Below are 13,822 nucleotides of genomic sequence, written 5' to 3' on the forward strand. Positions count from 1 at the left end.
AGTACTAACCCTGCATGCACACCGGAAAACAAAAGCCCACTTATCCACTCCATCTCACAGGTAAACAAAACTGCCATAGGAGATGCTTACTTTGCATATGTTTGCCAGCCTTCTGAGGTGTGACAGATTTGAAGGGTTTAATGTTTGAAAACATTGCTCAATACACCTGCATGGCATATTGCTCCACTCTCCAGCCTCACACGTAATGTCTCAACTATGGTTGCCCAGTAGGAACTCACAATTGCCCTCCTATACATTTTCCCTTTCGAATGTAGGAATGCCAAGCAAATCTCTTTCCACGCCAAATCTCTTTCCACGCCAAATCTCTTTCCACGCCAAGCTTCCCTTTCCGTAATAAATCAATATCCTTTCCTTCCTAATATTTTCCCCTTCCTTCCTTCCTTCCTTCCTTCCTTCCTTCCTTCCTTCCTTCCTTCCTTCCTTCCTTCCTTCCTTCCTTCCTTCCTTTCCTTTCCTTTCCTTCCCTTCCCTTTCCTTCCTTCCTTCCTTCCTTCCTTCCTTCCTTCCTTCCTTCCTTCCTTCCTTTCCTTTCCTTTCCTTCCTTCCTTCCTTCCTTCCTTCCTTCCTTTCCTTCCTTCCTTCCCTTCCTTCCCTTCCCTTCTTTCCTTCCTTCCTTTCCTTCCCTTCCTTCCTTCTCTTCCTTCCTTCCCTTTCTTCAACTCTGAAAGCACCCACGAGAAGAATACGTGATCAGGCATGGAGGCCTGTGATTGACCCAGAGCCCACAGGTAACTTCCTGTTTCTGCCCCTGCTCCCGCCTCCTATGAATCCTGATTGGATCTTTTCCCTGGCTCTGGTCCTATCCCCTCTCCTCCTATATAACATCCCATCCCTCATTTGAAATGTTAATATTTATGTGTTATAAGCATTTATCTAAATATTGATCATCAAACTATTCACATCATTTGTATGGTTTGATTAATCATATTTATTAAACCCAATGGATATTAGCCAATGAGGTGTCAAATGAAGTTGTATACCTCATTACATTCTCATGTTAAATCATTAAATCAGATACTCTCTACAAGGCAGTACATGTACCTCAAACTTGTCTGTCCATAACACTTTTTCCAATCTTCCTCTGTCCAGTGTCTGTGTTCATTTGCCCATCTTAATCTTTTATTTTTTTTGGCCAGTTTGGGATATGGCTTTTTCTTTGCAACTCTGCCTAGAAGGCCAGCATCCCGGAGTCGCCTCTTCACTGTTGACGTCGAGACTGGTGTTTTGCGGGTACTATTTAATGAAGCTGCCAGTTGAGGACTTGTGAGGCATCTGTTTTTCAAACTAGACACTCTAATATAATTGTCCTCTTGCTCAGTTGGGCACCGGGGCTTCCCACTCCTCTTTCTATTCTGGTTAGAGCCAGTTTATGCTGTTCTGTGAAGGGAGTAGTACACAGCGTTGTATGAGATTTTCAGTTTCTTGAAAATTTCTCGCATGGAATAGCCTTCATTTCTCAGAACAAGAATAGACTGACGAGTTTAAGAAGAAAGTTATTTGTTTCTTGCCATTTTGAGCCTGTAATCAAACCCACAAATGCTGATGCTCCAGATACTCAACTAGTCTAAAGAAGGCCAGTTGTATTGCTTCTTTAATCAGAACAACAGTTTTCAGCTGTGTTAACATAATGGCCAAAGGGTTTTCTAATGATCAATTAGCCTTTTAAAATGATAAACTTGGATTAGCTAACACAACATGCCATTGGAACACAGGAGTGATGGTTGCTGATAATGGGCCTCTGTACACCTATGTAGATATTCCATTAAAAATCAGCAGTTTCCAGCTACAATAGTCATTTCCAACATTAACAATGTCTACACTGTATTTCTGATCAATTTGATGTTATTTTAACAGACTAAAACATGCTTTTCTTTCAAAAACAAGGACATTTCTAAGTGACCCCAAACCTTTGAACGGTAGTGTAAGTAAACAAATTAGTAGTCGTTTCAATAACTGTTTGAAGTGATACGATAAGTCTTACGTGTTAATCTTTATAGTTACACAATATGGATTCCTAAAGTATCCTACACCCATAAGAGCTCACCTTTTCCTTTTAAATTCCTATCAAGTATCAAATGTACTATAATTAAACTGTGGAACTGAATACTGGGGCCTGACCAGGAATTCTGGTCCCTGGTTTGTTGGGATGGGACTAGGATGTAGTCATTTATAATGAAGAGTTACAGTGAGAGAAAACATTTATTTGAGCAACTGTACCGTTTGAATGTCTGGGATGAGTATCTGAGTACAATCCCTATCCATTTCTTATCTACTTTCATTCTTCCCCTCTTTCCTTTTCTCACTTCCCCTTCCCTGCTGGTCTCATTTTCCCTCCTCTCTTTTCTCTGGAACCCTCTTCCTCAACTGCATTTCACCTCTTTTAATGTCTGATACCTGTATATCTCTACAACACTTTGTCTCTACTTTCTCTTCTGTTCTCTCCTGCATCTCTCCTCCTTCCTATCTGCTGCTCCACCTCTTCTCCCACCCCATCACCTCCACCCCCCCACCCTCTTTCTGCCCATCACCTCCCCTTCCACCCCGCCCTCATCTCTGACCCCACCTCCCTCTTTCTGCCCATCATCTCTCCTCTTACCCCACCCTCATCTCTGACCCCACCCTGCCTCCCTCTTTCTCCCCATCATCTCTCCTCCCACCCCGCCCTCATCTCTTTCACCCAGCTGCCAGTGAGATAGATTGGAGTAGCTCATTTGGCACTGTCTCTACCGTCTCACTCCTGTCACACCCCCCTCTGCCCGTACCCCTTGACCCCTCTGCCCCGCCTCCCGCCCCTGCCTCCCGACTCAACACCGACCCCGAGGGCACCACTCACCCGGCACGACCCTCCCCCTATGTCTACCAAGTGCCAGCCTTTGTCTGCTCCTACCCACCTGCACTGCCAGAAATCTTCCAGCCTGCCGCTGGCTCAGGTACTGGCAAACAGACTGACTGACTCACGGTCTTATCACTGTGATTTTGAATCATAGACCACACCTATTTTAATAAGTAAATAGTCAAGTTGCAGCTTTTATTCAAGGAGGTGAATGCCCGCATGTTTGATTCTGTGCATAGCTTTAACTAGTACATCAGGTAGAATATTTGTTTGCCATTTGATAAATGATTAAAGGTTGATTGCTTTAAAGAGAAGAGAGAGAGTTCTGAGAAATTGAGAGCGGCATTTGTTGTTTGGGAATTCTGGCTCATGGGAAGACATTAAAGGGGCCTCAGACTAGTTATATAATGTAACTGTCTATGGTCTGAGGCACCCCCTGCTGTTGAAAACAGTTTAGCCACAGCAAGATTGAGAAAAACACGTTGACAGATTCCTGGACGAATGAACTAAATGTGCTGAATTACCTTGAGACATACACAGGTCTGGAATAATTATTTTCTCCACGGACCGAAATGCTAGCCGTTGAAAGTTTATTGCCGAGGTTGCCAGGGGCGACTGCCTAATTTCCATAGCAACTGTCCTAACTCGCAGTGAATTTGTTCATCAAAGCGGTGACATATTTTATGGTTTCTGGCGTTGGTCCATTTACTTCCTGTCATGACTGTTGCTAGGGAAGTGAGGTCGCAGTTAATAGGGCTGTTCAGGGAGATTTTTGGACACACTAGAGGAATGCTTCTTTGCCTGATTTCTATGTGGAGTAGTTTAGTTGTTGAGTGCTTTATTTTATTTAGGCTAGTTTTCAGAGAAAGCATGTTCTTTTTTTGAGAACATTTAGCCAAGCTTAATGACAATGTATTTTCTGTATTTTCTCCGTAATGGTCGGAGTACTAGTAAATCTATGACGTTATCCACAGATGTTGGCATATTTCCCAGAATGCTCTGTTGCAGGTTTGTTTCAATATCTGTGTTTTCGCATGTGCAATGATTGTTTTTTATCTTGAGCTCCACAAGGATAAGAAACGCACATTTTTCTAAACTAATCAAATCTCTAAGTGGTTGGATTCATAGCATCAGTTAGTTGTTGGTGGAGGTAGTCTTCTTGTAGTATATACTCTAACCTACTCTCCGGCATTTTAAATGCAAGTTGTGAGTGATGGAAAAGTGATTGGATATCACATTGCAAACCACCCTCATAACACAAAATAGGGTTGGGAGCATATAAACACCAAAATAGTGTTCAATTTGACTCCCTAGAAGTTGAATTAACGCTTGCAATTTTACTGGCTTCCAGAGTGACCCAGCTCTGGACCCTGACTGTCTTTCTGAGGGCCACATGGCTCCGGGTCTGGACCCTGACAGTCAAATCAAAACAAATGTATTTATATAGCCCTTCGTACATCAGCTGATATCTCAAAGTGCTGTACAGAAACCCAGCCTAAAACCCCAAACAACAAACAATGCAGGTGTAGAAGCACGGTGGCTAGGAAAAACTCCCTAGAAAGGCCAAAACCTAGGAAGAAACCTAGAGAGGAACCAGGCTATGTGGGGTGGCCAGTCCTCTTCTGGCTGTGCCGGGTGGAGATTATAACAGAACATGGCCAAGATGTTCAAATGTTCATAAATGACCAGCATGGTCGAATAATAATAAGGCAGAACAGTTGAAACTGGAGCAGCAGCACGGTCAGGTAGACTGGGGACAGCAAGGAGTCATCATGTCAGGTAGTCCTGGGGCATGGTCCTAGGGCTCAAGTCAGTTGAAACTGGAGCAGCAGCACGGCCAGGTGGACTGGGGACAGCAAGGAGTCATCATGTCAGGTAGTCCTGGGGCATGGTCCTAGGGCTCAGGTCCTCCGAGAGAGAGAAAGAAAGAGAGAGAATTAGAGAACGCACACTTAGATTCACACAGGACACCGAGTAGGACAGGAGAAGTACTCCAGATATAACAAACTGACCCTAGCCCCCCGACACATAAACTACTGCAGCATAAATACTGGAGGCTGAGACAGGAGGGGTCAGGAGACACTGTGGCCCCATCCGAGGACACCCCCGGACAGGGCCAAACAGGAAGGATATAACCCCACCCACTTTGCCAAAGCACAGCCCCCACACCACTAGAGGGATATCTTCAACCACAAACTTACCATCCTGAGACAAGGCTGAGTATAGCCCACAAAGACCTCCGCCACGGCACAACCCAAGGGGGGGGGGGGGCGCCAACGCAGACAGGATGACCACATCAGTGAATCAACCCACTCAGGTGACGCACCCCCTCCAGGGACGGCATGAGAGAGCCCCAGTAAGCCAGTGACTCAGCCCCTGTAATAGGGTTAGAGGCAGAGAATCCCAGTGGAAAGAGGGGAACCGGCCAGGCAGAGACAGCAAGGGCGGTTCGTTGCTCCAGAGCCTTTCCGTTCACCTTCCCAATCCTGGGCCAGACTACACTCAATCAACTGACCCACTGAAGAGATGAGTCTTCAGTAAAGACTTAAAGGTTAAGACCGAGTTTGCGTCTCTGACATGGGTAGGCAGACCGTTCCATAAAAATGGAGCTCTATAGGAGAAAGCCCTGTCTCCAGCTGTTTGCTTAGAAATTCTAGGGACAATTAGGAGGCCTGCGTCTTGTGACCGTAGCGTACGTGTAGGTATGTACGGCAGGACCAAATCAGAGAGATGGGTAGGAGCAAGCCCATGTAATGCTTTGTAGGTTAGCAGTAAAACCTTGAAATCAGCCCTTGCTTTGACAGGAAGCCAGTGTAGAGAGGCTAGCACTGGAGTAATATGATCACATTTTTTGGTTCTAGTCAGGATTCTAGCAGCCGTATTTAGCACTAACTGAAGTTTATTTTGTGCTTTATCCGGGTAGCCGGAAAGTAGAGCATTGCAGTAGTCTAACCTAGAAGTGACAAAAGCATGGATACATTTTTCTGCATCATTTTTGGACAGAAAGTTTCTGATTTTTGCAATGTTACGTAGATGGAAAAAAGCTGTCCTTGAAATAGTCTTGATATGTTCTTCAAAAGAGAGATATGGGTCCAGAGTAACGCCGAGGTCCTTTACAGTTTTATTTGAGACGACTGTATAACCATTAAGATTAATTGTCAGATTCAACAGAAGATCTCTTTGTTTCTTGGGACCTAGAACAAGCATCTCTGTTTTGTCCGAGTTTAAAAGTAGAAAGTTTGCAGCCATCCACTTCCTTATGTCTGAAACACATGCTTCTAGCAAGGGCAATTTTGGGGCTTCACCATGTTTCATTGAAATGTACAGCTGTGTGTCATCCGCATAGCAGTGAAAGTTAACATTATGTTTTCGAATAACATCCCCAAGAGGTAAAATATATAGTGAAAACAATAGTGGTCCTAAAACGGAACCTGAGGAACACCGAAATTTACAGTTGATTTGTCAGAGGACAAACCATTCACAGAGACAAACTGCTATCTTTCCGACAGATAAGATCTAAACCAGGCCAGAACTTGTCCGTGTAGACCAATTTGGGTTTCCAATCTCTCCAAAAGAATGTGGTGATCGGTGGTATCAAAAGCAGCACTAAGGTCTAGGAGCACGAGGACAGATGCAGAGCCTCGGTCCGATGCCATTAAAATGTAATTTACCACCTTCATAAGTGCCGTCTCAGTGCTATGATGGGGTCTAAAACCAGACTGAAGCATTTCGTCTACATTGTTTGTCTTCAGGAAGGCAGTGAGTTGCTGCGCAACAGCCTTTTCAAAAAAATTTGAGAGGGAGTGAAGATTCAATATATGCCGATTAGTTTTTTATATTTTCTGGGTCAAGGTTTGGCTTTTTCAAGAGAGGCTTTATTACTGCCACTTTTAGTGAGTTTGGTACATATCCGGTGGATAGAGAGACGTTTATTATGTTCAACATAGGAGGGCCAAGCACAGGAAGCAGTTCTTTCAGTAGTTTAGTTGGAATAGGGTCCAGTATGCAGCTTGAAGGTTTAGAGGCCATGATTATTTTCATCATTGTGTCAAGAGATATAGTACTAAAACACTTGAGCGTCTCTCTTGATCCTAGGTCCTGGCAGAGTTGTGCAGACTCAGGACAACTGAGCTTTGAAGGAATACGCAGATTTAAAGAGGAGTCCGTAATTTGCTTTCTAATAATCATAATATTTTCCTCAAAGAAGTTGATGAATTTATCACTGCTAAAGTGAAAGTCATCCTCTCTTGGGGAATGCTGCTTTTTAGTTAGCTTTGCGACAGTATCAAAAAGGAATTTTGGATTGTTCTTATTTTCCTCAATTAAGTTAGAAAAATAGGATGATCGAGCAGCAGTAAGGGCTCTTCGGTACTGCACAGTACTGTCTTTCCAAGCTAGTCAGAAGACTTCCAGTTTGGTGTGGCGCCATTTCCGTTCCAATTTTCTGAAAGTTTGCTTCAGAGCTCGGGTATTTTCTGTGTACCAGGGAGCTAGTTTCTTATGAGAAATGTTTTTAGTTTTTAGGGGTGCAACTGCATCTAGGGTATGGCACAAGGTTAAATTGAGTTCCTCAGTTAGGTGGTTAACTGATTTTTGTCCTCTGGCGTCCTTGGGTAGACAGAGGGAATCTGGAAGGACATCAAGGAATCTTTGTGTTGTCTGTGAATTTATAGCACGACTTTTGATGTTCCTTGGTTGGGGTCTGAGCAGATTATTTGTTGCAATTGCAAATGTAATAAAATGGTGGTCCGATAGTCCAGGATTATGAGGAAAAACATTAAGATCCACAACATTTATTCCATGGGACAAAACTAGGTCCAGCGTATGACTGTGACAGTGAGTGGGTCCAGAGACATGTTGGACAAAACCCACTGAGTCGATGATTGCTCCGAAAGCCTTTTGGAGTGGGTCTGTGGACTTTTCCATGTGAATATTAAAGTCACCAAAGATTAGAATATTATCTGCTATGACTACAAGGTCCGATAGGAATTCAGGGAACTCAGTGAGGAACGCTGTATATGGCCCAGGAGGCCTGTAAACAGTAGCTATAAAAAGTGATTGAGTAGGCTGCATAGATTTCATGACTAGAAGCTCAAAAGACAAAAACGTCTTCTTTTTTTTTTTTGTAAATTGAAATTTGCTATCATAAATGTTAGCAACACCTCCGCCTTTGCGGAATGCACGGGGGATATGGTCACTAGTGTAGCCAGGAGGTGAGGCCTCATTTAACACAGTAAATTCATCAGGCTTAAGCCATGTTTCAGTCAGGCCAATCACATCAAGATTATGATCAGTGATTAGTTCATTGACTATAATTGCCTTTGAAGTAAGGGATCTAACATTAAGTAGCCCTATTTTGAGATGTGAGGTATCATGATCTCTTTCAATAATGACAGGAATGGAGGTGGTCTTTATCCTAGTGAGATTGCTAAGGTGAACACCGCCATGTTTAGTTTTGCCCAACCTAGGTCGAGGCACAGACACGGTCTCAATGGTGATCGCTGAGCTGACTACACTGACTGTGCTAGTGGCAGACTCCACTATGCTGGCAGGCTGGCTAACAGCTTGCTGCCTGGCCTGCACCCTATTTCATTGTGGAGCTAGAGGAGTTAGAGCCCTGTCTATGTTGGTAGGTAAGATGAGAGCACCCCTCCAGCTAGGATGGAGTCCGTCACTCCTCAGCAGGTCAGGCTTGGTCCTGTTTGTGGGTGAGTCCCAGAAAGAGGGCCAATTATCTACAAATTCTATCTTTTGGGGAGGGGCAGAAAACAGTTTTCAACCAGCGATTGAGTTGTGAGACTCTGCCGTAGAGCTCATCACTCCCCCTAACTGGGAGGGGGCCAGAGACAATTACTCGATGCCGACACATCTTTCTAGCTGATTTACACGCAGAAGCTATGTTGCGCTTGGTGATCTCTGACGGTTTCATCCTAACATTGTTGGTGCCGACGTGGATAACAATATCTCTATACTCTCTACACTCGCCAGTTTTAGCTTTAGCCAGCACCATCTTCAGATTAGCCTTAACGTCGGTAGCCCTGCCCCCCGGTAAACAGTGTATGATCGCTGGATGATTCGTTTTAAGTCTAATACTGCGGGTAATGGAGTCGCCAATGACTAGAGTTTTAAATTTTTCAGAGCTAATGGTGGGAAGCTTCGGCGTCTCAGACCCCGTAACGGGAGCAGTAGAGACCAGAGAAGACTCGGCCTCTGACTCCGACCCGCTGCTTAATGGGGAAAACCGGTTGAAAGTTTCTGTCGGCTGAATGAGCGACACCGGTTGAGCGTTCCTACAGCATTTCCTTCCAGAAACCGTGAGAAAGTTGTCCGGCTGCGGGGACTGTGCCAGGGGATTTATACTACTATCTGTACTTACTGGTGGCACAGACACTGTTTCATCCTTTCCTACACTGAAATTACCCTTGCCTATGTTAATGATTAGTTATTGGAGAAACAAGACCAAGATGAGACTCTGGACAAGGCGGATACGGTATATTATAGGCCGTTTATTCAAACATGATGATATCTGGCAAACGTGCAGCACGGCTCCTATTCGTCCAACCCTTAGGGAGCTTTCGGAAAAAGAGGAGGTACAACATATTTGGGCAGTTCATTTATACATTGAAATGACATAGGTAGATTCTAGTAGTCCTGGCTCCTGGTTGGTTGTTCGTAGGTGATAGACAGTCCTCTCCAGCCTGGTGTCAGTATCCCATTGGTTCTCGACAGAGTTCTTTGTCTTTGGAGCCCATCCCAAAGGGTTTTGAGCAGTGTATATTTATGGGTTGTCAGTGTGTTTTATCTTATTCCGTCACCCTGGTGGGGGTTTCCCGTGCAGTTAGTATATTGAGAAACAGAGAGAGAGGGAGGGTATAACACAGAGTACAAGCCAAAATTGTATGGTTAAGCCCAGGCAGACAACAGTCAGTGAATGCGTCATTACATGTTTTAATATGTTATTACAACACCTAACGATTGCGTCTGAAGCTGGGCTTGTAGCACAGCTATCCTCGCCGTAAGGCGAGTACAGCGACTGCAATTAGAAGGCATCATGTTAATGTTACTACTTACCTTCGGCTGTTGGAGGTCCTGACGAATCGTGTCCAGATAAAGCGTCCGGAGTGAAAAAGTTGAGGAAAAAAATATATATATATAAATGGTAATTAAAAAGTAAAAATCGTAAATTTGTCAGGTAGCAAAACATTTTGGCAACAAAACGCACAGCAACTCGAAAACAAGTCTGCAAGTTGTGACCGGAAATGACGCCAACCACAACAAAAGGGAAGGATGTCAGTCTTTCTGAGGGCCACATGGCTCCGGGTCTGGACCCTGACAGTCTTTCTGAGGGCCACATGGCTCCGGGTCTGGACCCTGACAGTCTTTCTGAGGGCCACATGGCTCCGGGTCTCTCCACCGTCTCTCCATCAAGACCCCTCTCAGCCTCCATCACTAGTCATTCCTCCACCTCTCCTCTCTCCTCTTCCCCATCCGTTCTTCCACATCCCTCTTTCTCTGATATTCCACAGACAGGTATGGGGGGAAATGATGGGGTAGTTTCAAGGAATTTGTCCGTAGTTGTAATTTTCTTTATTCCAATCTCATCTCTCTTTCTTTCTCTTTATTCCAATTTGATCTCTTTCTCTCTCTATTCCAATCTTCTCTCTTTCTCTTTCCCTGTCTTTATTCCAATCTTCTCTCTTTCTCTCTCTTTATTCCAATCGTATCTCTTTCTCTCTCTCTCTTTATTCCAATCTTACCTCTCTTTCCCTGTCTTTATTTCAATCTTATCTCTCTTTCTCTCTCTTTATTCCAATCTTATCTCTCTTTCTCTCTCTTTATTCCAATCTTAATTCCTTTTCTTCTCTAACCACCCATATACAATCCCTCTATTTCTCCCTCTTCTTCCTCTATTTCTCTATTTCTCCCTCACGTCTCTTTTTCCCCCTCACATCCCTCTATTTCTTCCTCACATCCATCTATTTCTTCCTCACATCCCTCTATTTCTCCCTCACATCCCTCTATTTCTCCCTCACATCCTTCTATTTCTCCCTCACATCCTCTCTCCTGTCCCTCTTTTTCTCAAACTTGTGCCTTATTTTAATCCCTTGTTACCTTTCCCTCCCCCATTCTTCCCCTTCTCATCCCTCCCTCCGTTCTACCCCTGCTCATCCCTCCCTCACAGTTCCTTGGCAGAGTGAATGGAGGCCGCCCAAAACCCAGGCCCCTCTGGCCCAGCCAGGCCAAATTTCTGCACCCCTCTCCCCCTGAGCCAGTAGAGCTGGTGCCCCTGGAGCAGACAAAGCAGAGCATGGCAACATGTAATCCTGCTTTGTGTCCCTCCGTGTCCTTCTCCCTTGATGTGTCCCCTTCTCCCATGTTGCAGTCTCCTCTCCCTTCACCACCCTCTCCCCTTCCTTCACTTCTTTCTCCCCACACCTCCCTCTCCTCTCACTTCCCTATCCCCTCTCCTCCCTCTCCCTTCACCACCCTCTCCCCTTCCTTCACTTCTTTCTCCCTTCACCTCCCTCTCCTCTCATCGCACTTCCCTATCCCCTCATCGCATTTCCCTATCCCCTCTCCTCCCTCTCCCTTCACCACCCGCTCCCCTTCCTTCACTTCTTTCTCCCCTCACCTCCCTCTCATCTCATCTCACTTCCCTATCCTTTCTCCTCCCTCTCCCTTCAACCCCCTCTCCCCTTCCTTCACTTCTTTCTCCCCTCACCTCCCTCTCCTCTCACTTCCCTATCCCCTCTCCTCCCTCTCCCTTCACCACCCTCTCCCCTTCCTTCACTTCCTTCTCCCCTCACCTCCCTCTCTCCTCACCTCCCTCTCCTCTCTCTCTCCTCACCTCCCTCTCCTCTCACCTCTCCTCTCCCCTCACCTGTTGCCCCATATTGTGACCCCGCTCCTGGTTCCTCCCCTGATGCTATTGGTGCTTCTCCGTGTGCTGCAGATCCCGCTTCTGCCACTGTCAGGTATAGATCTCAAAGATAGACTCAGCCCCCAGCATTGACATTGGACAAATGCTTGTCTAACCAGTCTACAAAATTATACTATGATCGCAACTGGTTGATACGTTTATGAATCAAATTCTTTCCTCTACTCCCTCTTTTCTCCCTTGTCCTTTCCTTCCTTGTCTTCCCTGTGCCCTACTATTTTTTTCTCTGCCCTCCTCCGGCACTCCCCCCTCACCCTCTCCTCTCACACCCTATCCTGCTCCTCCTCCTGGGCTCTCTCCTGGCCAGCCCACTCAGACTCAAGTCCCCAATTCCCCCCTCCCAGTACCAGTCACTACCCCCCTGTCTGTCCACGAGACAGGTGTACAACCTGAGGCAACAGACAGAGAAGACAATCACTGACAAAGTCCTTACGTTTAATAATGGGGGAAATAAATGGCAGAATGTTATGATGAAAACATGTATTCCCTTCTCAGTCTTCACATGAGAACACCTGGCACCTGGCTAGTTGTTTTGGTTGTGACAGTCTCTTGCCAATTCTAGTTGAATGTAAGAACTGTATGTTAGCATTATATGTTTCCTTCATTCATTGGTCACTTCACAGGTGTCAAGCCAGTTGCCAAGCCAACTCTCTCGTTCAGATAATCGTGTCTAACCAGGTCCTGTCTGTCCCCTTCTAGAGTTTCAGAGGCAGTTGAGCACTCTGACAGAGGAGGAATACACCACTGCCACAACTCCCAGTGAGTAGGACCTAATGCAAACACAATGCCTTTTAGGAACATCCCCAAATCTATACAACAGGGCCAATGCAAACACAATGCCTTTTAGGAACATCCCCAAATCTATACAACAGGGCCAATGCAAACACAATGCCTTTTAGGAACATCCCCAATCTATACAACAGGGCCAATGCAAACACAATGCCTTTTAGGAACATCACCAATCTATACAACAGGGCCAATGCAAACACAATGCCTTTTAGGAACATCCCCAATCTATACAACAGGGCCAATGCAAACACAATGCCTTTTAGGAACATCCCCAAATCTATACAACAGGGCCAATGCAAACACAATGCCTTTTAGGAACATCACCAATCTATACAACAGGGCCAATGCAAACACAATGCCTTTTAGGAACATCCCCAATCTATACAACAGGGCCAATGCAAACACAATGCCTTTTAGGAACATCCCCAATCTATACAACAGGGCCAATGCAAACACAATGCCTTTTAGGAACATCCCCAATCTATACAACAGGGCCAATGCAAAAACAATGCCTTTTAGGAACATCCCCAATCTATACAACAGGGCCAATGCAAACACAATGCCTTTTAGGAACATCCCCAATCTATACAACAGGGCCAAATCCTAAGACATCCGTGTGCTTATCTTTGCTCAAAACTTCAAATTTATAGGGCACAGTGTTAAAAAGGCTATGATATACTAGCATTTTTTTGTGGCAATATTGCTAAGAAATGTTGCTTGGCAACGGATAGGGGTATGAGACACTGGAGCAATGGTGAGCAATGAGCAACATGGACATGAATAATATATTTCATATGAAACATAGATCAACTTAACTTAATTTCCCCATTTATTTACTCATCTTCTATACCAATATCTGCGCTCTGATTGGAAGATTTCTACAAATATTGCAGCAACCATTGATGGCAATATTGCCTAAAAAAATACAGTTGAAGTCAGAAATGTACATACACTTAGGTTGGAGTCATTAAAACTTGTTTTTCAACCACTCCACAAATGTCTTGTTATCAAACTATAGTTTTGGCAAGTCGGTTAGGACATCTACTTTGTCCATGACTCAAGTAATTTGACCAACAATTGTTTACAGACAGATTATTTCACTTATAATTCACTGTATCACAATTCCAGTGGGCCAGAAGTTTATATACACTAAGTTGACTGTGCCTTTAAACAGCTTGCAAAATTCCAGAAAATGATTTCATGGCTTTAGAAGCTTCTGATAGGCTAATTGACATAATTGG

General features: G+C 44.7%; 1 protein-coding gene across 7 annotated transcripts in view; it reads left to right on the plus strand.

The window, feature by feature from the left end:
• The window catches only part of LOC139379075 (uncharacterized), a 62,652-nt gene that overhangs the window by 21,411 nt on the left and 27,419 nt on the right, over positions 1-13,822 (plus strand). For 5 of the 7 annotated variants that reach the window (XM_071121840.1, XM_071121842.1, XM_071121843.1 and 2 more), the window contains exons 7-8: positions 690-749; positions 12,492-12,551. In XM_071121840.1, the coding sequence (XP_070977941.1) occupies positions 690-749; positions 12,492-12,551 (120 nt within the window). The remainder of the gene's footprint in view (positions 1-689; positions 750-12,491; positions 12,552-13,822) is intronic. The other 2 variants (XR_011628364.1, XM_071121845.1) reach the window with 1 other exon arrangement.

This window comes from Oncorhynchus clarkii, chromosome 21 (assembly GCF_045791955.1).
Source record: "Oncorhynchus clarkii lewisi isolate Uvic-CL-2024 chromosome 21, UVic_Ocla_1.0, whole genome shotgun sequence".
Taxonomy (NCBI): Eukaryota; Metazoa; Chordata; class Actinopteri; order Salmoniformes; family Salmonidae; genus Oncorhynchus; species Oncorhynchus clarkii.